Source organism: Ailuropoda melanoleuca, chromosome 1 (genome assembly GCF_002007445.2).
Source record: "Ailuropoda melanoleuca isolate Jingjing chromosome 1, ASM200744v2, whole genome shotgun sequence".
Classification (NCBI taxonomy): Eukaryota; Metazoa; Chordata; class Mammalia; order Carnivora; family Ursidae; genus Ailuropoda; species Ailuropoda melanoleuca.
Genome location: NC_048218.1, coordinates 92,129,642 through 92,157,401, shown reverse-complemented (window position 1 = coordinate 92,157,401; position 27,760 = coordinate 92,129,642). Strand labels below are relative to the sequence as shown.

General features: G+C 36.1%; 1 protein-coding gene across 1 annotated transcript; it reads left to right on the top strand.

The window, feature by feature from the left end:
• On the top strand, positions 1-25,806 carry SEC62 (SEC62 homolog, preprotein translocation factor). Its single transcript, XM_002920845.4, has 8 exons — positions 1-148; positions 7,498-7,606; positions 8,826-8,931; positions 13,312-13,516; positions 13,762-13,854; positions 16,287-16,347; positions 18,587-18,706; positions 22,883-25,806. The coding sequence occupies exons 1-8, from the start codon at positions 113-115 to the stop codon at positions 23,350-23,352; spliced, it is 1,200 nt and encodes a 399-aa protein (XP_002920891.1). The 5' UTR covers positions 1-112; the 3' UTR covers positions 23,353-25,806.
• The last annotated feature ends 1,954 nt before the right edge of the window (positions 25,807-27,760 follow it).

Genomic DNA, 27,760 nt, shown 5'->3' with positions numbered 1-27,760 from the left:
GGCGCCCGGCGCCAGCCGCCAGATTACATAACGGGCCCACGCGCACTCTCGCGAGGTTTCCACCGCCCCCCTCCTCGCTCCACGTCAGAAGGAACCGGGCGGAGCGGCCAACATGGCGGAACGCAGGCGACACAAGAAGCGGATCCAGGTAGTAGAGGCGAGCCCTGGGATAGGGGGCTTCAGAGCGCTCGGCAGTAGAAAAAGCGAGGGAAGCCCCCGGAAGGGCGAGCGAAACCGAGGGCGAGACGAGCTGGGGTTCCGCTGCGAGGTCTACGGGTGTGGGCTGCGTCGTTGTGAGGGACCTGGTGGGGGGGCGGTGTTGGCGACGGTGGAGAGCGAGGCGGACGTGGTGGGGCAGCGGCGGAAGGCGAGAGGCGCCGCGCCCCGAATCGGCCGTGGAGGCGCGGCTGCCAGCGTAGGGTTCCTGTGACTGCTCCGGCCCAGGCCTGCGCTGGGAGGTCAGCCTCCTCCCGAGCTCAGACACCGACCTCCCCGAGCTCTCCTCCCCTCCTTTTTCTGCCTCATCCTGTCGCCTTAGTTATCCCGAAATTAAGGCCATGGTAATTAGAGTAGAAGGAGTTGGAGGACCTATTGACCTAAAGCAGCCGGTTCTTTGTGCGTAAATAGGCAGAACGTAGGAGAAGGAGTAATCTAGGTTTGGTCAGCTGCCCCGGGGGCCCAGGCGACGGTCCGCCTATCCAGATGTTCAGTTGCGTATACCCTCCTTTCTCCTCAATGTTACTAACTTAATAGTCCAATTGAAGCTTTTCGGCTCGCTTTCAGGCGACACAGTGTAAATAAACACAACGTCGTTGGTACTGCAGCGTCCTGGTCGCGCCCAGAAACCTTTCACATGCCAGTGTGTTAGCCTCATAACCTACATAACATCCCTCCCTCGTTCCACATGCATGTCATCTGTGCACTTCTTCCCTGCAGTTTTCCCCGTTGTTCTAGCTTTTTGCCAAGAGGATTAAATACGTGGAACATTTTAGACTCAGGATGTTTTTTATTAGTTATCTCATCAGCTTATCTGCCTAGAAACCTTCATATGTCATCATATTGATAAAATGTTGTAATTTGTTAATATACTAATCACAAATTGTAACACTTATTGTCTTTTTGTTTCTTTGTATTTCATTGCTTAAAATGACTTTTTCGATTTAATGTTTCATTCCTGCATTAAAAAAAAAAACAACTTTGCCACTTAATTGGCCTACACCACAGGTGATTTGAGCCATGCAGGTTAAAATTCTCTGGAAAACTGTGAAGTACTAGGAAAAAAAGATGCCAGTGATCAGTAAATTTGGAATTTTGGAGTTGGGCAGAAGTAAGAAAGTAGTTCCAAACAGAGTACAGAAGAGAATCAAGAAGAGACAAATTCTCCCAAGTTCTAACAGGTCATCAAACTAGAGCTTAAGGTTATTATGGAAGAAGTTTCTAATTATGCTATTCCTTGTTTCAGAATTTAAGGTTATTCGTTGGGTATGGATATATAATACTTTCAGTATAATGTGTATTGAAGTTGGTCAGAATTGCTGTTACTTAAATTTATACATAAAGTACATGTTATGCCCTTTAATACACATTATTTGTACATTTCAGCTTCTCTTTAACATTGTTGTAAAGGTGATCCTTACTCACTTTTGAATAGCTGCTCTTTTTTTCAGTTTTGATCTACATTAGACAGTAAGGCAGACTAAGAAGCTGCGTAGTAGTGGCAGTGGCAGGGAGCTAAAACTTGAGCCAGACTGTGCCTGTTTGTACCCTCGTTTCACTAATTATTAGTTGTGTAACTTTGGGCAAGTTACTTAACTTTTTACCTCTATTTACAAATTGTAAGAAAGGATATGTACTTCAAAAAAGGGTTGTAGAATTGCGAAAATTAGATGAGTCAGTGATTTGTTATTAAAGGTTGTAGAAGTTAGTAAGGGTGTTTGGCATATAACTCCTTCCTTTTCCTTTCTCCAAAAGGAGGAAGGATTTAGGCTAGTTTGTTTTGGTTTTTGTTAACCACTCTGATATGCTGAAGAAAGATTAATAGCTATCTAGTCAGTAAATAAACCATTAGGTTGAGAGTTATTGTTTATTTGAGGATCAGATAAATATGTGAGGATCTAATTGTTAAAAATCAGCTGGACATATTGCTAAATGAAAATATATAACAGTTACTTTTCCCATCCTGGAAGTTTATACATAGCTGCGCTAGAAGGCTGTGGAGATCTTGGGAGTGCTACTTGGAGTACTACTATGCAGTGTTAACAAATTAATAAAAATGTAAAATATCTTATAACATCCTTGGGTTTCTCTCCACCCACCCCACCCCGAATCAGAAACTATAATTTTGGCATCACTTTAGACAAAAAGATCAAATGGAATGACAAAGTTCAGAGCTTAAGTTACAGAAAAGATTCTATTGTAAGACTTTAGGGCAAAAAGGTCTGTAATATCAACTGAATTTCCTGTTGTTTGTTACTCGATGTTTCATGTTTAGAAAAGATTTTTATGTTTAACAGATTCAAGTAACCTTGAATTGTAATTTGTACATTTGGGGAAATGATTGATACAATTTCAGGGTTTGGAAAAGTAGCTAATACATTTGCTTTTTCTAGTGTTGCATAATTTCAGATTCTGATATCCCATCAAATTTGGAAGGAAGGGGACTATTTTGTCACATTTTCTTCCTGGATTCACTTTACTGATCACTAAAAACTGGAAGTGAGCCTATATGTTTATTAATGTTATAATAGGAAATTTTAATGATTGAGATTCTCAAATGAGAATGATGTCAATCCAAAGTAATGGACCATTTGAAAGTAAATAATTTTAAGATTTAAGAAATGAATTATGTAAGTTTTTAAGAATATACAGTATGTGCTTGTTGGTTAACAAAGTGCTTACTGGTTTGGAATCCTGGTGTCATGAAATTTTAGAGTTAAGAAGGATTTTCAGATAATAGAATTTGTTTGGAATCTTTTTGCACAAATGCAGTTTTTATGTAAAAGCAGGATGATGGGCCCAAAGCCCTATCACCTCAGTACCCTACTACCATCATCCCATACCTCATGGTCCTTTAAGCTATTTTTAGGACTGACATCTACAAGTTTATTAGGTATAAAACTTACTGATCTAATATATCACCATCATTTTATAAGATAAACTAAGGTTCAGTGAGGTTATGTGATTTGACCCAGGGTCACTCATCAAGGTAGTAGTAAAACCAGATTTAGACCAAGTCTTCTAATTCCCAGTTGAGTGTTCTTTCCACCTCCCCAGTGATAAAATAAAAATAAATTGTTCAAAATACTTTAATCCAGAAATACTTATATTTAATTGTATAACATAAAGATTTAACATAACTTGTCCCTGCTAAAGAGAGAAACATCCCATTTAGTATTCTGCTTATGTGTATTCAGTTGAGTTTTGGGACATTTAAATGGGTTGCTAATTCTTAGAACTTTTATGATCTTCATCTCAGTTAATTTTATTGCACCCACCTGTCTCCCTGATAATAAAACCCTGACATATCATGGGCCTATATGCTTAATTTCAGAAAAGGGAAGGAAAGAGAAAGTTTGTGACTATACAGTCTGACTCTCTGAGACCTTCTGAAGAAAATAGAAGGATCCCAGGAAGCCAGTCCTAAATCTGAAAACTCCCCCAGAGGCTTAATGGAGGGCTTGCAATAGGAGTGAAACAGTGGGGTATTTACAGAAGGGCACTGTCATAGTCAAGATGCAGAGACTCCTGAAAAGCTTTATTAGTAATGTGCTGTGTGACTTTTAAGCAAATGATTTATCTAAGGTCCGCTCCAACTTTCAGATTTTACTCTGTTAATCTATTTGCATTTCACAAGTGTTTTATACTGCTTGTATGAAGATAACAAATTTATGATTTGTGAACTAATCTTTTTCTGTTTTGCTTACTTCACTCGACAAATCAACCAAGCTTATTTCTACTGAATATAACAATTTAGAAAATTCTGTAAGATTGAAGACTGGTTTATTGACTCTTGATCTAATATTTTTTCCTAAAAAGATTATCGTAGGTACTGGCTAAAATAATATGTCGTTAAAAATGGTAACCCCTATTTCATTATAGTATTTGCGTCTTGATCTATTCTAAAGTAAAAATAGTATTTGTTAACTAATTTAAAAAGAATGTTCTAACCAGACTTTCAACTTAATATAATTTTGGATTGTGAGTTGAGACAGCCAGCATTTTGGTATTTGGGTGCAAAGATGGCAGGCCAGTCTCAAAACCTTTTGGCTCTTTGCTTTCTCTTTCTAAGACATTTGCACTCACTCATTGAGCTATGAAGCTCTTGTCGTTTGAGGGTTGATGAGCTGGCTTCTCTTAGTGCTATTCCCAAAAGGCCTTCACTTTTTGTTAGAAGGTTTCTAGAAAAGTTATGAAAATATTCTGAAGATTTGTTCACATCAAAAGGGAACAAAGAAGGGAAGCACTATATTCTAATGGATAAGACAGGAAGAGGATAAGACTGTTTTATACTCTTCAGGCTGCAGCAGGGGAGCAGTGAGAGTGAAGACAACATGCAAGATCTTCTAACCAGCTTCCCATGGTGGTGTTCTCTTGGTAGTCTTTTATAGCGAACTTTCTGTCTTCAAAGCCCCAGCAGATGGCACAAATTCTATCCTTTTTGCCTACAGGCATTCTACAATATGTATAACTTGTATGTGGTATAATGAACATTTCATAATTCACAAAAGAAAATAGAAACTTATTAAGGATTTGAACTTGAAGAAGGAGCAAGGAAGATTATCAGTTCTGTTATACCAATATCTTGATAGACTTCATTACTTTTCTGGTCATTTTCAAAGGAAGTTAGTGATACTTTAAAAAAGTTATCGGTGGATAAAGTAACTGTGTCTACTTGGGAAAGATTATCCAAGTCCATGTTTTCTGGGTCTCCTCTGTTTATTGTAACTTGGTAGTACTTTTACCAAGGAAGGGAAAGAAATAAAAATAGATTACTTGAGTGTATCTTGAGGTTGTTTGAAGAGTTTGGTGAACTTCAAGTTAATTGTTAAAATGAGGTTTAAGTGTTGTGGATTCATGTAGTATCAGATTCCCTGGTATATAATAGTAGAACGGACTTTTGTGTTTCTTGTGTATCCTTATATCAGATTTTACATGTGGTGCCTCTGTCAAAAATCATTACATTAGTACATTTGTACCTCTGTTTAGTAAATAGTCTAATTGAGCTGTAGTATGAGTATAAACTTGTCACATCTAAAGTTGATGTGCTTGGAAAATATGTACGATATGTTTCTGGAAAATAACAAATGCTATTTTGGATAGTTGTAACAGAGTATAGGTATCATGCCTTACAAATTTTTGTATTAACTGAAACACCCAAAGGTATTTTAAGGTATACACTCAGTAAGTATGTATTTGAACAATTTATGTTTATTTAGACTTATCTCCCATGGTCATTTTCAGTCAAGCATATACCAGTAACAACTTATCAGTTAATTACATAAAACTTTTGACAACAGATGTATCAAATGAGAAAAAAATTGAACGTATGTGGTGTGATTATAAAATAGAATTGGTTTCCATAAACCAATTAATAGTATCACATTATTTTCAACTGTTTATAGTATCACTTTTTTGGCTGTACCATGAATATATAGTTTATTACATACTAGTAGATGAGCCTCCTAGAACTGCATTGTATTGTACAACTATAATTAAATACTATCGTTTAACATATGATACTGACATATATTAATATATTTTACTGTGATTTCAAAAATTGAAGTATAGGCTTTTCACTTTTTACTTTGTCAAAAAGTATATTTTGTGGCTAAGCCCCAAATCATTATGAACCTTTTAGCTGTTAGTGAACTTGGAGTGTTAAATTCTGTTAATTAATTTTGTGAATAGTGTTAATTTTGAATTTGCAGTTTTTTAAGATTTTATTTTTCTGTGATGCTTTTTATATAAAAACTAAAACCTTTTTATTCACACAAATATTTGTTTTTTACTGTAGTCTTCATTTGGATTGAATGGTTTGAGCTTTTAATTTTTATTGCCACATATAACCCACATATGGAGTACTAGCAGAGTATAAGAATCATGCACTGTTAATTGGGCACTTGGAAGTAGAGCAGTTGGAAAACACAGAGGAAGAAATAGGAGAAGTAGCTGCCAGGTGATCTAACAATCAAAGCACAGGCTTTCACCTCATCCAACAAATTACTCCCTTTCAGGATAAAATTAAAGCTGGAAGCTTGGTTTGTTCATTGTTTCCTCATTTTCATCAAACATAACTGAATTCAGACTTATCTAAAATTTACAGGAAAACTGACATAAAGGCAGGTGATTTGGGTAGATTATTTTTTCCATTTTGTGTTATTAGGAGGTCTTGTCTGAAACATAACTGTCTTTAGTAGCATTAATTGTTTTCAGCATCCTAGATTCTCGGCAGATAATTCTTTACTAATATTTGGCATTTCATTTAGTTAAGAAATAGACCCTCCTGAAATCATTCACATTTAGATTATACATTGCTGGAAATATTGCTGGAGTGCTCTGTGTATCATGCTTAAACATGAAATTAAAGACAGTACTTTTGTTCCAGTAACTTATAACAATAAGACAACTTATAAAAGTTTATATACAAGATCTGTAAAATGTAGACTGCCTTCATTTTCTTCAGTATATGAGTTGTGAGAATAAGTACACAGGAGGAATTGTCAAATTAAAGGAGTAGTTCACAATGTAAGGAAATAAGAAGATAGGGAATGACAAACAATGAAGAAAGTAATAGAAACTTTGGAGAAAGGAGTGGAAGAAAAAGAATAGGGAAGGATTAAAGCAGGCTTTCCAAACTCCTTTGTGTACTTCCATTAATGAGTTAAATTAGATTATAATTTATCTCTTCATCGCATTTTTATTTTTGCTTCACCCCTACTAGGGAAGAAAAGAAAGACAAGGTGAGAAAAAGAGTTTCAAATAGTTGTATGGCTCCCACACTGAGACAGCTCTCTTTGTTTAATCTAAGAATTCCTCCTGTGGTCCTTTGTCCATTGTTCAAGGTTCATAGCTTTGACTATTATTTAACATTTATTTATGGCACCTGTTTCTACTTACTTTAACATTTGGGCACTAACTATTGGCAACCTCTTAATCTTTTAAATTATTGCTTTGTGGCTTATAAAAAGAGATCAGGCAAGAGTGAAGGTGAGCTAGTACAAAGTAGTTACCATACTGGAAAAACAACTCGAAATAAATAAATGCCTTGTAGCTGAGACAAAGAGACAGGTTTTGGCCCTCTCAACATGTATTTGAAAAACATGTAATTTTAAAAATCTCTATTCTGTCTTTTGTATACATTACCAGGTCTGCTCCATAGAAAGCTTGAAAGAAAGGCTTATACTTCACTTTAAAAGATTTGCAGAACACATCTGTAAATTCACTGCATGAATTTGTGAAGTAAAATGATTATATGAAATTAATATTCTTATTTTGCAGGAAGTTGGTGAACCATCTAAAGAAGAGAAGGCTGTAGCCAAGTATCTTCGATTTAACTGTCCAACAAAGTCCACCAATATGATGGGGCACCGAGTTGATTATTTTATTGGTAGGATTATATCAGTAAAATTATAGTAGTGTACATATTTTATGAAGATAACTAAATTTCAGTTTTGTAGATGTTTTAAAAGTGCTTTCCAAGTATGCTTGATGATGCTGGGTGATGGGCATATGGCAATTGATAATTCTGTTCTTTCCTTTTATGATTGGAAATGTCAATAGCAGAAGATAAAAGGGGCACCTGGGTAGCTCAGTCCACTAGCCGTCCAACTCTTGATTGGGCTCAGGTCATGATCTCAAGATTGTGAGATTGAGCCCTGCTTAGGCTCCTCACTGGGCATGGAGCCTGCTTAAGATTCTCTCCCTCTCCCTCTGCCCCTCCCCTGCTCTCTCCCTCTTTAAAAAAAAAAAAAAGACAAAAGATTAAAGAAAGTGCTTTATAATAACATTTGTTGCAGCTTTTAAAAATAAGATTTCAGTATTATTACTACCTTTTGTTCAGATAGTGTATGTACTTGGAAAAATAATCTTTTTTAAAAACTCTGGATTAGAATTCATTGTGAAACAAGTCTGTTAGAACTAATGTAGGAGCTTTGGTTCTTCACATAATCCAGAGAACCTCATTATAAGCTAATGTCATCTATAATATAGCCCCATAATTCAACCACTAACCACTAAGTGGTTGAGTTTGCCCGTCTCATTGATTAAGATTGAATTGCCATTATAAAGAAGAAATTTCTTTATCTTCTGTTTCTTTGGTGTTATGATTAATGATTTCATGTTCATTAAAAATAAAAATAAATGCTATTCTCTTCAGATCTAACATATTTAGCTTCTAGTGGTAGCAGTAGGTTGTTCACAGAGCTTATTTCTCAGTGGGTAACAGTAAAGCTTGATAACAATTTCTATTACCGTGGGAGAGGAAGATTTTTGGTTTGTTTAGCCTACATTTAATTGTGATTATTTGATTAAGAGTGATACTTAACATTTAAAATGTTTTTTAGAACATTTTCCCATAATATATCTTGTTTTACTTAATATTTTTGAATGTCAGTTTTTTCCCACTATTACTTTAAAAAGACCCTTATTGCTATGTTTCATAAATTGAGGTTTTGAGAAGAGCTGCTTATTTATCATGATCATGTCCAACTCTGGATTTGTTTTTATTTTGTGATACCAGAATGTTGATATTTGTCTTATAAATTATTATTTAGATAGACATAAATTCCCGTGTACACTAAATTTAAAATGACAAATTTCTTCTTTAGCTTCAAAAGCAGTGGATTGCCTTTTGGATTCAAAGTGGGCAAAGGCCAAGAAAGGAGAGGAAGCTTTATTTACAACAAGGGAGTCTGTGGTTGACTACTGCAACAGGTAGTGTTTATTTCTTAGAGACAGATAACATAAGTAGTAATTTCAAAATACTCGCCATAGTCTGGAAGCTCCTTACCCATTTTTATTATTAAATATAGTGATATTATGACATAGCTCAAACAGAGCTTTTACATGCAACCTGGATTTTTTCATTACCTCTAAAATGGCATTTATTTGGTGTTAGATACGATATTTTCATTTTAATTTGTGTTCTGTTATATTTGTACATTTGCCAGGCTGACTGAACTGAAGGATCAGCAATAAAAATCATATACCAGTGCCAAAAGTAACTAGAAAATGCTTTCTTTTCTAGGGCAAATGGCTAGGGAGTCTTTTCCAGAACTTTGGCAGGGATTCCTAATAGACCTGTTATCACTCGGTTGGTTGGTTGGTTATTTTTGTGCCTACACAGGGTTATTAGTCAGGCACCCCTCCTTATTTTGTTAGGTGATTGCTCATGTATTCCCGGTAAAATCAAGGCAACTATAACATCTGCCTTTTCTTGATTCCATGGTGAAGTATAGATAGTTCGGTAACATATCCATGTTTTTCATAATAGGTGCTTGGGAAACGTCAAAACTGAAGTTTATAATCAGTAGGAATTTAACATTTCAGATTATTTTATATCCTTGGTAGGGAGATACAGTATTTACTAATGTATTGTTTAATGGCATTTAAAGTATCAGCCAGATAGACCCATCTAAAAACCAAACCACTGTTTCACAACCTGGTTTTAAAACTGTGAAGTTAAAGAAGTATCAAATATTTCTTAAAATTTTTAGTCACTGGAGTCACTATTGGACCTTTCAAAAACAGTGAAAGTTTCACTGTTGGGGCAGGAATGAGCTAACAGTGATGTACCTGGCATTTTTCTTTACAGCCATTTATGTAGAACTCCAAATTGCAAATTTCCCTGCCTGCCTCAAAGTAGATTTATTTTGTACATACGGTGTGAAAATTAAGAGATGCTACACATGCAAAAACAGAATTTACCCAAGGTCACACAGCTAGTAAGTGGTAGAGCCAGAATTCTAAATCCAGCACTTAAATTCCATAGTCATGCTCTTAACCACTGTGGTATATTACCTCCTCCGACAAAACCAGGATGCATTTAATGAAGCAAAAATTAAAATGAAGATTTCATCTCTCACTACTATTTGAATATTAAATCTGTGAACCCAGACAGAGCAGCTAGTATTAATCCACATCTGTTGTCCTTTTAGGAGCCTTCATACTGTGTTCTATGAAAAGCCCTAAAGACATAGAAATACACTCACTTTTCATTGTATATGTTATTCCCATTCATACCAGGTTGTGTGTGTCCTTTCTACACTAAAATAGAGAAGCATAACTACCTAAATTCTTCAGAGCCACTTCTGATAACAACCATAGCCAGCCCTCACGGGTTCCAGCCTGACTACAAACAAAACCAGGAAGGGACATTTGTCTAGTCTCATTTTATTATGAAGCTGATAAGTGGACTTGAGGGAATCTGGAAAAAAAAACAAAAAACAAAACAAAACAAAAAAGAAAACAGGAAAGTGTAGGATGATACACAAAGCAACATTTTCCAATATGCTGTGTGCCTCTTAATGGCCTGATTTGAGTATGAACCTTTGATTTAGCACCATTCTAACTCCATATGACTTTGCATCTCCAACCCACTAGCCCAGTAATGTCCTTCTCACTCTCATTCATATACCACTTAATAAAACTTCACCATTGCCACATAGGCGAAAGTCTTGAACACATGTCTGGCTTTACTAAGTGTTTGTAAAACCTGGAAAAAAAAAAAAAAGAGGTGAGGAAAAATAAAAGCAATTTATTAACTTTGTACAAAATGCTTTTAACAGTCCATTTGTGTATTTAACAAACATTACCAAATATCTATTGTATTCCAGGCCCCAAGAATACAAAGATGACTGTGACTTGGAGCCCATCTCCAAAATACATATTCTAGCCTATTAGAGAAGATTCATGACTAATTACAGTGCATTGCATTCAGTAAGGAGGACAGGGATGAGAAAACTTTAAGAATGGCTTCACAGGGAAAATGTTTAATCAAATTTTGAAACATAGAGGTGATTACCCAGGAAACAATGGGAGAAAGGACAGTCAATCCTGGCAAAGGGGACAGAACATACTGGGAGAAGGAAGTAGTTCTGTGAAAATCTAAGGGAGCTTTGTGTGAGTGATTTGTATTATATGATGTGTTAAATAAATGGAGACACTGATTTTATAACAATAGTAAATGTCATCTCACTTTTCCAGCCATTGAGTGAGTTGAAGTAGGCATTCTCTGAAGACCTATCAAGGAATAAGTCAATAATTTTACTTATTACTGAATAGATTGATGCTGTAATGTAATAATATGAAACCAAAGTGTGTGTGTGTGTTCCATAACTGTTAAACAAAACTCAAGATTTTGCTATAGCAATAATAATGCCTGACTTTGAGTACATATATTCCAGGCACCATGCTATAAGCAATGTATGTGCTTCTCATTTAGTCCTAGAAGCCCCTGTGAGGTAGTTACCCCATTTTAGAAATTTTACTAAAATTAACTAATTTACCAAAACCCACACAGTTAAATGGTAGACATGGTATTTGAACTCATGTACCTGAATGTGAACTTTTCAAAACCAGTTTGATTGGTTAATAGTCTGCAGTTGACCCTTGAACAACATGAGGGCTAAGGGGTGTCAACCCCCACACAGTCAAAAATCCGTATTTTCAACTCCTCCAAAACTTAACTACTAATAGCCTACCGTTGACCAGAAGCCTTACTGATAACACAGTTGATTAACACATATTTTGTATGTTATATGTGTTATATGCTATATTCTTCCAATAAAGTAAGCTAGAGAAAAGAAAATGTTATTAAGGAAATCATGGGGGGCACCTCATGTCAATGCGGCTCAGGTCATGATCTCAGGGTCCTGGGACTGAGTCCTGGATCGGGCTTCCTCAGCAGAGAGCCTGCTTCTGCCTCTCCCTCTGCCTGCCTCTCCCCCTGCTTGTTCGTTCTCTCTCTGTGTCAAAGAAATAAAAATCTTTAAAAAAAAAAAAAAAAAAAAGGAAATCATGGGAAAGAGAAATGCATTTACTGTGCATACCATATCTATCGAAAAACAAACGTGTAAATGGATATTTGTAGTTCAAAACTGTTTTGTTCAAGCGTCAGTTGCACCTGGGTAGTAGATATTGGCGGTAGGCTCTTTGGGGCATTTCAGACAGTTGCGCAATTATACGCTATATAGATCTTCTGAACAAGTGGAAGGCCAAATGAGAAAACCTAAAAGTTAGTTTTGTGGAGATGTTCATGGGGCGGACCTAATCGGGCTGCAGAATGAAGCCCAGCCAGGCAGCTGAAAACATAGATGCTTCAGAGGGCACAGCATAATGACCAGAAATAAGTGGTCGTTGGGCAGGAGGGAAGCATCTGGTTAACAAGTGGTATGATGTGCTGGAGGTAGAAAGGTGGGTAGTCAGCAGGCACAAATAGTGGCAATAAGACCTAGCTTGTAGGTTGTGTTTTGGTAGTTGTACATTATCAAGGAAATCAAGGAAAGAATGAGGGAGCAAATCAAGAACTCTGAAATTGGAACATAGGATTTGATTTGAAAGGATGGCTTTTAGGTAACAAAGGTAAGGGCAACCCAGTTTCTTGAGTAGGATTGTGAGGTTAGAAAGGAACTACCACCTAGATTGACTTAATTTTGGGTCTTCTAAGCTCATCAGATAAAGAAATGAATAAAGACAGCAAATATCCCGTAAGTAGTTTATAGTCTAGTGAAGGGGGCAGACAGACATAAATTGTATATTAAGTTGGAAGATAAATGCTATAGATATGATAAGAGGTAACAGGAGGGAGGGTAGCAGTGGGTTTATAATTTTAAACAGGGTAGGGCTTGTTGCGAATTTGAGGGAAGACTTGCAGGAAGTGAGGGAACATCGAGAAAGACAGCGGAAGACATGGTTTAGATCAGTCAAATCATGGGTACATTTTTAATCTATTTTCTTATCTCCTGTTTTATGTCTGCTCTTGAATTTGACAATTAACACTTAAATAAAACAATTTTGATTTACTCTTATGAATTCAGAGGAAAATTTCATAAGGCCTATAATCTGTTATATCTAATTTATGTAGTTGAAAAATGAAAATTAGGTTGACAAACTATTATATATTCAAATTGGAAATACAGTTGTTTTTTTATCAGAGGTGGGGTTGACTATTTTTCTGTCGATTTACTAGTTGTAATTTCTTTTGCGAGTTGCCGATGTAGTCTTGCTCATTTTATTTGCGTTTAGTGTTTTTTTCTTTTCAGTTGGTATCTGTATAGTTGATAAGGAATATAATGTCATACATTTTTTCCATAGGCTTTTAAAGAAGCAGTTTTTTCACCGGGCACTGAAAGTAATGAAAATGAAGTATGATAAAGACATAAAAAAAGAAAAAGAGAAAGGAAAGGCTGAAAGTGGAAAAGAAGAAGATAAAAAGAGCAGGAAAGAAAATCTAAAGGATGAAAAGGCAAAAAAGGAAAAAGAAAAAAAAAAAGATGGTGAAAAGGAAGAATCCAAAAAGGTGATTTCAGCTACATTTAAGTAGAAATAAATTATGTGCACATGATCACTGGCATATGAGCACTTTTGAAATGCTGTGCAACAAGCACTTAAGATAACTATATTATTAGGGTTCTTATAAATACCATGGTTGAGAATTTTTATTTGTGTCTCAAATAGTGAAACTTTTTTTGACTATGTGAATGTCTTACTGTTTTTTGCTTTTTGTCAGTGTTTTTTTCTTCTGTTTAACTTGTATTTTAATAGGAGGAAACTCCGGGAACTCCCAAAAAGAAGGAAACTAAGAAAAAATTCAAACTTGAGCCACATGATGATCAAGTTTTTCTGGATGGAAATGAGGTGAGAGTATCAAGCTTATAAATAGAAATTCAGTTTTCCTTAGGAGTTTTTAGAATATTCTTTGATAACTTTACTAAGAAAAGAAGTACTTTTGGTAAATCTAACCACGTAGATACTACTGTTTTTTAAAAAAATGTAATTTCTCTGAATTTAGAGTTACCAAAAATATGTAAGAAAATTAGTCAGAATTAAGTTTAGCTGTCTATGAGTGATAGGAAATCTGAAATAACCATGACTTAAAATAGGTGCTTGTTTCTCCCTCATCAGTGAAATCTGAAGGTAAGTAGTTACAGATCTGGTAGCTCTACGGTGGAGCTGTTTGAGGCAGTTAGTAAAGGTTACCTTATGGTCCAAAATGACTGCCAGCCTTATATCTGCAGCCAAAGGAGCAAAGGAGAATGAGGGACTTGCCTCCTCCTTAAGGACACCTTCCAGGAAGCTAGCAGTTGCATTTCTGTATGGATTCCAGTGGCCAAAACCTAGTCCCATGGTCATGGCCTACATGCAGTCAAATCTTAGAAATGCGCTTTTTATACTGCTGGTCATTTGCCCAGCTTAAGTGCAGTATTTCCTTCACTATCAAAGAAAAAAGAGTAGAATGGTTAATGGAGGATACCTACAGTTTTGTGCCTCTTATAGTCAGACACACTACTTTAGGGGCCTAAAATTTTCAGTGTTACTTGATGCTTTACTCAAGGAAGTTGTTTTTATTCTTTTGTGATGGGAGATTTATGTGATGGTAGCCTTCCATGAAGATTGCTTAGTCATTTAACAAAAACATTATAAATGTTTTTAATGTTTTTTAGTCAAAAACATTAGTTACATACTGGCCCTTGAATTCTTGTGAATTTCAAGACATATTTCTTCTGCTATACCTAATACAAAAGTAGTATATCTAAAGTGGTGGTTCCTAGAGCTATGGGTTTGATATTCTGTGAAGGCTTGTCAGGAAGTATGTGCCCTTGGCTCATTCCAGACATACTTGCATGAGAATCTGTAGTACGGAATCTAAGGGGGGGTGTGGGTGTGGGTGTGGGTGTGTGTGTGTGTGTGTGTGTGTGTGTGTGTGTGTGTGTGTTGTATGACGTGTCCCAGGGTGATTCTGATGTGAACCACTGGTTAAGAACCACCGTAATAGAAGATAACAGGTCTTCACTAATGTGAAAGCGCAAATACCTTCAGTTAAACATCAAGCATTAGCTATATGCAAAGACATTTTTATAGGTGCTGGGAATAGCATGATAAATAAGCTAAATTCTTTTCTTGGAAGTGCTTTATACTCTAGCAAAGATACAAGCATTTTAACATTATCACAGTGTGGTGAGTGTTATGATATGAGAACATCAATTAAGAATAGTAGATTTAATCAAAACAGGATAAGGAGGGTCTGGAGACCTTGAACACTTGAGCTGAGATTTGAAGGACGACTGGCAGATTACCAGGTGCACTGGGCAGGAGTTACAGATCTATTAGATGAAGGAAACAGCCTGAGCGAAAGCCGGGCTGCTTGCATTCTTAAAAAGACTATATTTTATTCTATGGAAAGCAACATGCTTTCAAACTTTTAAAGCTGGGAAGTGTCTTTAAAAACATTGTTTTTAGAATGCTAACTGGCAGAAGTGAGGTCTGTGGATCTGATTTCCAGGGGAAATGTGCAGTTAAAAAAGAGGAATGTATCCCTCTGTGTTAGAAATAGAACCACATCAAAAAGACAATAACAACTCTGGTCAAAATAAAATCGGGAAATGGAAGAGTATTGATATTTATAGAAACTAAGATAAAACTAGGAGGTTTAGATGGTGATTGACCAGAGTTCTGATTATTCTGAAAGAAGTAAACTTCTCTTGTGCAAAAGTAAATTAAGCTTTAAAGCAGTGGTTCCCAACTTACAGGCTACAGACCCTCCACAAGGGAGTAGGCAGTGTAATTATTGCAGATAGTCGTAGAATCTTTATATTCACTAAGCATGATCTTCATTAATGATTCTTTGCATTTCATTGATGGGAGGGAACAAGGTAGAGTTGATTGCTGCTGGATCTCTAATAGGGCCTGGCTGGATCTATCTTAACTGCGCTCTTAGCCCAGACTGCTTCTGCTTATACCAGTGTATAAGGGACAAAAAGTGTATAATTGCTAGTCTTTGGGTTGAAAATAAGTAATGGTTTGCACACGTGAACAAATTGTTAAATTCATGTAAGTATGTGGCAATTTACTTAAGTGTATTACAGAATTTATAGTTTTGAAAGTAATTTTCTAACTAAATGGATACCCAAAGAAACCCTACTTACTGAAGGAAGGGTCTTTGGAATTTGTTTACCTTAGGAAATAGTTCTTATATGTTAAGAAGTTGAAAGCGACTGTTGTAGAGGATATAGAATTAAGCTTACCTTACTAATGTAACCTTAAGCACTGAGGTTTCTTGATTTTTCTAGGTATTTGTGTGGATCTATGACCCAGTTCACTTTAAAACATTTGTCATGGGATTAATTCTTGGTAAGTACAGTCTCTAAAATTTAGAAAGGAAAATAAAATACAAAAGCCATAAAGAAAAATATTCAACATAAAATAGTTATTTTAAAAGAGGTAGGCTTTAAATATATTCAGAAGATAAATGATAAACGAGGAAAATATTTACAAGACATGAAAGCAAAAATTAAGAGATTAACAACCTGGTAGAAAAATGGTAAAGGTAGCCCGCAGATAAAGAAATACAGCGATCAGTAATCATGAACAAAACTTAATCACACGTAATAAACGTACATTAAAGCAACCATGATGTAGAGGATTATAAAGTTTGATAGCACTGAGTCTTGGTGAAGGTCCAACACTTAGGAGAAACCAACACTCCCCAACAATTGATGATATGTCCATTGTTTTAGTTTTTGTGGAGAACAGTTTGGTGATGTCTTTCAAATTTTAAATGCATACACACTAATGCAGCTGTTCTAGGAATTTATCCCATGACTGTTCTTAATACAGTTACACAAAGTATCTATTCAAAAATGTTCATTGACACATTATTCCTTTTTTTTTTTTTAACATTTTATTTGAGAGAGAGCTTGTGCCCATGACTGGGGCAGGGGGAGGGAGAGGGGGAGGGAGAAGCAGATTCCGCAGGTCCCCAGGGAGCAGGGAGCCTCTATGCAGGGCTCCATGCAGCTTCCAGGACCCTGGGATCGTGACCCAAGCTGAAGGCAGCCACCTAACTTACTGAGCCACCCAGGCACCCCCCATTGACACATTATTCTAATCCAAGTCCCTCAGACTATATTTAGGGTAATTAGCAAGTATCTTTTAAATTTTAAATGTCTATACTTTTTAACCTAATAATTACACATCAAGGAATTTATCCTATGAACTTATCCTGCCTATACTACCCTAATCATAGTTGCACAAATATACCATACTTTGGTATTTCTTGCACTCTTGTCTATAATAGAATAAAACTGGAAACAATTCAAGTTCCTGCATAGGAGAATGGTGGAATAAATTATAGCACAACTGCACACTAGAATATCATGCAGCTTTTAAGAATTAGGTAGGATATGCTGATGGAAAAATATCTAAAATAGATTAAATGAAAAAAAACTATAAACATAAGAATCCAAGCTAATTTTTGCAGAAAAAAATGTAGCTAGTTTTAATTATGCATAGGCAGTCTCTGGCAGTATGAATTAGAAACATAATAGTAGCAACCTCAGGGGGGTGGGTAGACCAATAATTGAATGAAAATCTCACTTTATACCTTTTGGGTGGTTTTTCTTACCATGGGTATGTGTTATTCTTGTAAGTTCAGGGAGCTTGGGGAGGAGGGTATTTAACAAGTAGAAAAAATAGATAAGCGGTCAAATAAGTAAGTGTGATCAATGTGATAGCATAGGATCCCATTCAAAATAACTCAGTTAAACCCTACCCCAAATTGCTAATAACTATTGATCACTTACTATGTATTAGTCACTTCGCTAAATATTTTACATGCATTATTTTATTTCATCCTCATGACAACCTTTAAAAAAGTGGAAGAGGCACATATTAAATACAAGGTTCTTAGCCTTGAAGGGGTTAAATAACTTCCCGGAGTTACTTAGCTTAAAAATGATAGAGCTAGAATTTGAATTCTGGTCTCTCTCGCTCTAAAGACCTAAAACCAGACTTCTGATTTCTGCTGATTATTCCATGTGATACCATGGTACTTTAGAAAAACACTGGAGATGTTTGTATCCAGTTTCCCTAACTACCAAAAAACCATCAGAATCACCTGCTGAGCTTTTCGGTCTCTAGATGCCAACACTGCACCCCAGACTCACGCCTCCCCTGAGGGAGGGATCTTTGGAATCATTTTTGGTTGGTGGTGGTGTTTGGTGATGTTCTTTAAGCTCCCCTATTCGTTAGGCACATATATTAAAAAAATACGATAGACATTGCTTGAAAACAGTAGCAGTTGATTATTTAAGGAGCTAACAATTACACATTTTTAGATACTTTTTTCTAATCATATGTACTTTGTACTAGAAAAATCCTAACCTAAAAGCAATAGTTAAAATGTTAGGCTGAACTATGTGAAATGGCTGATAATTTACCATTTTTACCTATAAAAGTGGCAATTTTATATGTTTCAGTGTGTTTATATTTCGGTTTTGCCCCCTAGGAAGATATTCACTGTTATTACAACCAAGCCATTTAGAATTTTAGTCTCAAGTGATCTGTGTAACTTTGTCATTTCTTGTTCTAGTGATTGCAGTGATAGCAGCCACCCTCTTCCCTCTTTGGCCAGCAGAAATGAGAGTAGGAGTTTACTACCTCAGTGTGGGCGCAGGCTGTTTTGTAGCCAGCATTCTTCTTCTTGCTGTTGGTAAGTATTGTTATTAGTAAATTTGAGCTTAGTAAGGTAGATACCAAGTGGTTTGGACTGTAATCTGGTGCTTTAAGTAAAGCTTAACAGCAAAACTAATGTTGGCAAATCAAGAAGTATATGGACCTACTTTTTGGGTCACACAAAACTGACTCGGGCTTGAAGTAGAACACGTACCTGGTCAGGTGCGGTCTGTTGTGAAGGAAGAGTGATGTCTCTTCGTCTGCGTGTAGATATGTTTTAAAGTTTAGCTGTCACAAAGACTTCAATATTTTACAGTGGTTGATCATTTATGAGATGTAATACTTTTAGTAAAGCATTTTTATATATTGACTTAAGGCAAATGAAACTTATATTAAATATGTAAGTTCTATGTGTGTATTCAATAAATGATTCTAAACAATTGATTTACCATTTTGGGGAAAATTTTAAAAATTAAACAAAACATAAGTAATGTTTTTTTACACTTCTGAATGAATAGGGTCTTTATAGCCAAAAACAAATCAATATAAAAATAACTCACTTCAAATGAGGAAATTAAAAACAAATGATTGATAAATACATGAAAAATTCTCATCACCAGAATCAATAAAATTAAGATAATGAAGTATTTTTTTGTTTGTTTAATTAGGAAGATTTTTTTTTTTTTTAAAGATTTTTTATTTATTTGACAGAGATAGAGACAGCCAGTGAGAGAGGGAACACACAGGGGGAGTGGGAGAGGAAGAAGCAGGCTCCCAGCCGAGGAGCCTGATGTGGGGCTCGATCCCATAACGCCAGGATCACGCCCTGAGCCGAAGGCAGAAGCTTAACCGCTGTGCCACCCAGGCGCCCCAGGAAGATTTTTTTTTTAATGGAAATACTCAATGCCAGGGAGGGTTTGGCTGGAAGGAGATACACCTAAATATAAATAATGGTGATAGTTGTGAATAATTTTAATGTTGTTCTTTATACTTCTCTGTATTTTTTACAATGAGTATGTTACTTACCGTGAAAAAAACCAACAAATATTATTTTACTTAAAATCCTGGTCTTTGAAGATTTTCCCATATAGGGTGGACAGGTCTAATTTAATTTTTACTTTGAGAAAGAAATGGAAATTTTTCTCAGATTATCTAAAGCTGTATATTGATTTTTAAACTTATATATATAATCCTTTGGTTCATGTAGAGTTTATATTGGCATATGATACTAAGTTCTGATTATTTTCCCCAAATGACAAATCCACCTTCCACCAAGACGTAAGAGAGTATTTCCTGTACAAAAAGAAAACACAGCACCACATTAGTGACCTAACACCTGTTGTTAGAGGACGTACTTTGACTAAGATTATCCGAGCCGAGTACACGTTATTCTGAGGTTCTGTAATATATAATAGATTCCTTTATTATAAAGCATTACTCATCTATCCCTAGGCAATTTTCCTCTGCATGTCCATTCACGCTGGATATCAGGGTGTCCTGAATTAGTGCCACCATCCCTGGACCCAGTGGCTCATGTAGGATTTTCATTCAGTTAGCATGTTTATGGGCCTCCCTTTTTCTCTGTGATCTCTGACTGTGTGAAGCTTTCTTCACCCACCTTTCGTATTTTCGTCCTCTAGCTTAGTCACCTTGACAAAATCCCCTGATGCTTCTGCACGTAACACAGCACATTTGTAGACCAAGAAATTAGATCTAAGATTGTGAAGCAGCTAACTAATAGTAGTATACTACCTGCATCAAGAATGAGAAGCTAGGGGCGCCTGGGTGGCTCAGTCGTTAAGCGTCTGCCTTCAGCTCAGGGCGTGATCCCAGTGTTCTGGGATCGAGCCCCACATCAGGCTCCTCCACTAGGAGCCTGCTTCTTCCTCTCGCACTCCCCCTGCTTGTGTTCCCTCTCTTGCTGGCTGTCTCTGTCAAATAAATAAAATAAAATCTTTTAAAAAAAAGAATGAGAAGCTATAAACTTTGATCTGACATTCGATAGAATCAAATTGGTATCTCCAGGCTCTCAAATCCCTGAAAATTTAGAAGGTCTTTGAAAAATTTTAGTGAAGATTTAATTCTACTGAATAGAATTAACCCACTTACTTATTTTTTATTTAAACTAGTATTCACAATAATTTATGGTTATTATATCATTTTGCTCTTTACCATTTTTTCAGTAGTGTTTTCTATCATTTTTCACTTTAAATGTGCTATGAATTAAAGTATGCATTGTGGATTAATAATCTTGTGAATTAAACCAGAAAACAAACCCAACATTTTGTTTCTGTTAGAAAATGCAATTCCAAATATACTTTCAAATAGTTTTCATCTGTAGCCCACTTATAAACTGGATATTTATTTTTTATTATCCTGTGAAGTGTTGCATATTGGTCAAAATTTATTTGGCGACCTTTGGCAGTTTTCTAAATGTGTCCTTTTTAGTTTAAGAGCAGTATGACAGTAAATACACAGTGGTTTTCCCTGATTCTTCTATGTTTGCCCCGGTAATTTAATGCCACATAAAACCTGTTAGAATTCTGCTGTGCCCAGTTTATATATGTGGAAAATTTAAGTTTATTTGTGCCATTTCTGTATTGTTTTTTTGTTGGATTTGAATCAAGATTTCCAATTATGGACAGTCTGTCTTACAACCCTACAATGTCTATCATAGTATCATAATTTTATTTGGAGAAAAAAATGTGCAGCCTCCTTAAAAGACATTCATTATTTTTATCAGTGGAATTTATTCTTAAATCATAATTTCAAACATATTTGCCTTTTCTGTTTGTACCTCAAAAGGTACTAATGTGTACAGACTTTCAGAATATTTATCTTCTTTGTGAAAATAGCAGTTACTACTTCATAAAAGTCAAGGCAGTTATAACCATTTCCTTTTATTTATCCAAAGCAGACTAATGGAGGAGGCACAGATAGCTGAGCTTTTTTCAGACTTAATATGAAAATGGTGATATAATTGTAAAGAAAATGAAAAGCAAAGCAAACCAAAATCTGTCATTATTGTTTGTCCAAATATTCACATAATCACTATGACCTTCAGAAAAAAAAAAAAAAAAAAGGGGGGAAAATCACACAGCTCTGTATAACTGGTAAATTAAGAGAAAAGTATATGAAATACTGGGGTTTGTGTTTTGAAAACTCATTACTATAAAATTCTCAAATTCTTCCATTATCTTTTTTTTTTTTTTTAAAGATTTTATTTATTTATTTGACAGAGAGACAGCCAGCGAGAGAGGGAACACAAGCAGGGGGAGTGGGAGAGGAAGAAGCAGGCTCATAGCGGAGGAGCCTGATGTGGGGCTCGATCCCAGAACGCCGGGATCACGCCCTGAGCCGAAGGCAGACACTTAATGACTGAGCCCCCCAGGCGCCCCAAATTCTTCCATTATCTAAGCACAGTTTTGAGTGTGAGTTTTGAGAGTATTAAAAGTCCGTTTAAGCAATCTGGCTTAGCCAGATTAGCATAGTATTATTTCCTAATATTAGGAGAGGAATGGTCCCTAAATAAGCAGAAATTATTTAACTTATAAACAAAATTGTAGTTAGGAAAATGTTCTCTTACTGTTGAGAAGTATGTAATTTTACTTAGAGGACTTATCTTTCAGGCAGAGTAGGCACATGCCTTGGATCCATGACATATTTAGGGCCCTGTAGAAATGTATTTCCGTTTCTTTTAAAATCAGAAGTAGTAATATATACATATGTATAATAACGAACCTATGCATATTTCCGTTTATACCATATTTGTATTTGTATCATAAAGAGTATAATTTTTAATATTTCTTTACGGAGGAATTGCTTCACAAAGGTAAAAGTGCCAAGAGTCCAGGAAAGTCATGATGCAGCCTTGTTTTTTCCCTTTTAAGGGTTTCGTAAGATATCCTTCATCCCTGACTACATTTATTTCCTTTTTCTTAAACCATGGCCTCGTGCATCCTTAAACGTCCGAGCGAGGCTATGCTTGTTGACCTACAGCATAGCAAAGTGTGCCCGCAGGGTCAGAGCAGAATGCTCTGCACCAGGAACACTGTGGTTGCTGCTGTAAACTAGCCAGGATGTAATTGTCTGTATTCAAGGTACATGTAATGTGCAAATAATAAACTGAGTGTTTTTTCAGTTTTGTATTAAAATATTCCCCTCTATCTGAGTCAATGCTTGAATTATTCAATTAGAGACTTTTTTCCTACAGCTCGTTGCATTCTGTTTCTCATCATTTGGCTCATAACTGGAGGAAGGCACCACTTTTGGTTCTTGCCAAACCTGACTGCTGACGTGGGTTTCATCGACTCCTTCAGGCCTCTGTACACACATGAATATAAAGGACCAAAAGCAGACTTCAAGAAGGATGAGAAATCTGAAACCAAAAAGCAGCAGAAGTCCGACAGTGAGGAAAAGTCAGACAGTGAGAAAAAGGAAGATGAGGAGGGCAAAGTAGGACCAGGGAATCATGGAACAGAAGGCTCAGGTGGAGAACGGCATTCAGACACAGACAGTGACAGGAGGGAAGATGACCGATCCCAACACAGTAGTGGAAATGGGAATGATTTTGAAATGATCACAAAAGAGGAACTGGAACAGCAAACAGATGGGGATTGTGAAGAGGAGGAGGAAGAAGACAATGATGGAGAAACAACTAAATCTTCACATGAAAAATCATAATCTGACTACTTTGGGACTAAAGTGCAAGAGGTTGGATTTTCTATGTTGGCTGATCATCCTAATACGCAAATGACGTTTGTAGCATTCTTTAAATCCGTTTGCTGAAATGTATTTGACATCCAAGCAATTATATTCAGTCCTTCATTTCATAGAATACTATTACTGGTACAGTCTAAAGCCATTTATAAGTTGTATCTATTTAATAATTTTACAATAAATAGGTCTTACTCATTTTGATAGTTATCAGAGATGCATTTTCCACAATGATATTTAGATTAATGGCATTTTTGATAGTTGTACGGCTTTTTACTATTAGATTAATCAAAATAACTAAAAGGGATAAAAGAGAAACATCAACATTTCAGATTATGCATAGTTATGTAGCCATTTCACAGTTTTCTTTAAAAATGAAATGCTTAAAGTCCTTGTTGATAGTTAAGCTTTGGTTGATTGTAGAAGTATACCAGGAAATTTCTAAGATGCTGAGTTAGCAGGGTTCAAAAGCATTTTGTGGAAACAAGCCAACTAGTAATACAACAACACTTTTAGTTTAGCTACAAATTCTCCTTTTCCAACTTAGGAAATCCAAACTGATTTGTACATCTGACTCAGAGAAAGACAGTCCTCTCCAACAGAGAAAGTAAAACAGCATTGGTTAGAAGGCGATGGCTCTTCTTCCCATTTCCTTGTCGTAAAGTAAAATGTATTCTGTACATAATTTACAAATAAACATTTTATTTTAATTGTTACTTATTATTTAGACATTTTCTCAACACTTAAATTTGTAAAATTAAGACCATGTAAGGGTATGTTTTAGAGAACTGGAAGTTTCAATAACCCACAGAACGTCTGTGATCTTTCTACAGCGGCTTCAGTTTTGTGCCAACATTCCATGTATTTGAATATGAGTTAAAAAGATCCTTATTAAATAAGAGCAGACTTAAATAGCTGTTTTTACGCCTTAATGTTCATTTTGATTTATCTTAAATCTCTACATTTAGAAAGGAGGTACTATATTATCAGACCAGGAGGCACTGCTATGAAAGATAATTTACTGTTCTAAAATATCAATTTAAAATAAAGAACATAAAAGAAAACATAAGAGAACCATTGGGCTCTAATTGCTTTGAACTAGTTTTGCAGTTTGATTTTATGTTTTGCACACCTTAATTACAAGTCTTTCAGAAAAATCTTGTGTTTACCTATGAGCCTAATACCATTCCTTGGACTTCTATTCTTATGATAATGAATATTAAATTATTTTCCTTCAGTCACAGAGCATTTTGCTTTGTAGTTGAAATAGGTGTTGTGGATAGGTCTTTTTTTTCTTTAGGCTGTTTCCCATCTAGTGTTTGACTAAAGATGTTAAATTTTTCTAATTGTGAAAAAAGACATTTTCTGTATAATGACACCTTTTATTAAATATGGCTTGACTGCTTCTTTATAGTATTCCTTGTAAGTGGACAGAAATATGGCTATTTGGTGTTAATGCAACTCTGTCAAGGCTGCAAACAGTCATTTAAAAAGTTTCCTCCTAGCAAATGTTCGTTGATTTAAGTGCCTGGGTGTTTTCCCCTCACATTTTCAGAGCTCTGCTGCTTATTTCCACAGTAAGAGTATGCATAATTACAGCTTCTGAGCTTCTTAATCACCAATAGCACTAATACCTATTTTGGGGTATGGTAATGGTACCAAAAGTGTTTTTTCAAAAATAAAAAATGACTTAACTTTTACTACTATGATAATACCCAGGCACTCAATATTTATCCTAAAGCTCTTTATAATATAGGTAGTATGTCTAGTCTTAAAGACATTTGGAGCATGGCAAGAAAGTCAGCTTCTCATTGATGTTTGTGGATTCTTACAGAATGTTAATACAAAGTTTTATAAATATTTGGTGGTCCCTGGGGGAAAATATCATTCTTACTATGGTTAGAAAGTGAGTTAGAAATTTCAGCTCAGTGTCTTCTACTATTCAAGGTTGTATACTTTAAACAACTATAAAAATCAAAAGGTTGCCACTATTAGATGCCTCAGAAGAATAGCTGGCTGTCTTTGTTGACTAACATTAAATATTCTTAGGCCAGAGCATGGAGGAACTGTTTACATTAGTCAATGAAATGGTGATTTTTTTTTTAAAAAGGAACTTCAAGCTTGCTATGCTACTGTTAAGTCGAAGCATGAAGCTTTTGGATGATGTAGGATTTATTGTGGAGTAGATATAAATTGGCCTAACTAAGGATTGACTTAACCAGCTGAGTCCAGATAATAAGAATAAAGCATATGTAATTGTTCTTAAAGTCAATGTATTAAATAGATTGTTTTCACTTTTCCCTCCCACTAATTTCTTTAATTTTCCAACTATATGGCCTTCTAGAGAACTTTAATTGAAATAATTTGGATTTAGTCAAATACTATTCAGAAACTAATAAATTTTAATGTAACACATCCAAATTATGCAGTGGTGATGGGTTTTAATGTTTCTCCCCTTTTTAGTTTTATATTGTAAGTACCAATTCGCTGCTGACCTAGAAAAATCATGTCTTTTGTAAATTGAATTTTCTTTTTTGAATCTTTAGTGGGAACTGGAAAACAGCAAGTACAGTTGATTTGTTCTTCGTGGCAGTTAGATTCTATAGTCACCACTAACACAATTAATACTGAACCATTGCTCCTAGGGGAAAAACAGGGCTATTGTTCTGCAAGCTTCTGGTCACATTTTTATCAACTAATCAATACATAAGCTTATTTCAGGCGTCTTTCTGTTTTGTTGATTTACTAACGTTGAACTATGGTCAATAGCCCTATAACTTCGTGCTTGACTAAAGCTCACCTAACACATGTCATTTTCTCCATGAGGCATGTCATAGCCTTTTGTACCTGTTAGGAATATTAGACAGCCCCTTCAGCACTACATCTGAGGGCCATTTTAACCAGGGAAATCACCAAAGAAAGGACAAAAATGCAAAAAACATGGCACTGACTAGAGCAAAGGATACTCATTTACAATATGAGAGCTGGAGCACCTTGTTCAACCTCAAGTGGGAACATACGCATTGAGTAAGTCAAAATTCTTACTCCACGGGTGACCATGAAAGCACCAGGAAAGTTTTAAAGAAAAGGTGAACATCCAAATACAGAATCCATGAATAATGGGCTCAATTGTACTTAACTAGATTACAAAGCTATGATATCTATCTGCCTGATCTACAGAATATATTGCTAAATCATGTTCCTGTGTGTCCGTAATATTTTAAAATTTTTTTTAAAGATTTTATTTAAGTAATCTCTCCACCCAACATGGGGTTCAAACCCACAACTGCAAGATCAAGAGTCACACACTCCACTGACTGAGCCAGCCAGGTGCCCCTCCGTGACTTTTTTTATTATTACTATTAAAGGTTTTATTGGTTAGGGACGCCTGGGTGGCTCAGTCGTTAAGCGTCTGCTTTCGGCTCAGGTTGTGATCCCAGGGATCTGGGATCAAGCCCCGCATTGGGCTCCCTGCTCAGCGGGAAGCCTGCTTCTTCCTCTCCCCTCCCCCTGCTTGTGTTCCCTCTCTCGCTACCTCGCTCTCTGTCAAATAAATAAATAAAACTCTTTCTTAAAAAAAAGTTTTTTTGGTTAGGAATTATTTATTTATTTATTTATTTTAAAGAGAGCGTGTGAAAGGGTTCCGGGGTGGGTGGTGGCAGAGGAACAGAGAGAGAATCTCAAGCAGACTCCCACTGAGCATGGAGCCCAATGTAAGGCTTGATCTCACGACCCTGAGATCATGAACTGAGCCGAAATCAAGAGTTGGAAGCCTAACCAAGTGAGCCACCTGGGTGCCTTCCCCTCCATAACATTTTAAATGTCCATTGTCTAAAAGTAAATAGTTCCTAATTGTAGTAGATAGTTTGGTTTTACTCTTTGTTTCAGCAACATTTCAGTTCTCGGTTTAATCAGTAATACTGAGCACTTACTGTGTACCAGATTTTTATTAGGCACAGCCATGAATTTAAAAATTACAGTTCTGCCCCCTCAGGCCATCAAATGGTGTGATACGTGTTCTGGTAGGGACTAGTCAAATGTGCTGGATATCTGTCCCCCTCCATCTTTTCTCTGCCCTCTTTCCCATGAAGCTGATGAATGGACAGCAGCAGTGAGCTCCTTTGCTTCCTGGCTTCCAAGTGGGCTTGGCTGAGGAGTGTCCCGGTCAGAGAGAGAGAGATGGTCAGCGTGTCTATTCTTTTGGCTCTGTCATCACTTCTTCCTAACTCGCCTTCACTAATTTCCTTTGACTTGCCACTCCCTATGCTTTTTCCTTCTGGCCAAGAGGTAATGTCATGTCTGCTGCCACTAACCTGGGGCTGCTAATGCTAGTGTGCTTCCTGTTGTAGCTCCCCGCACCCATGCCTTTGTACAG

Excerpts from the sequence above, each read along its gene's own strand:
- SEC62 (XM_002920845.4), top strand. The coding sequence starts at position 113 with ATGGCGGAACGCAGGCGACACAAGAAGCGGATCCAG. Across the intron at positions 149-7,497 it reads GACACAAGAAGCGGATCCAG|GAAGTTGGTGAACCATCTAA; the intron begins GTAGTAGAGGCG and ends CTTATTTTGCAG. Across the intron at positions 18,707-22,882 it reads CATTCTTCTTCTTGCTGTTG|CTCGTTGCATTCTGTTTCTC; the intron begins GTAAGTATTGTT and ends TTTTTCCTACAG.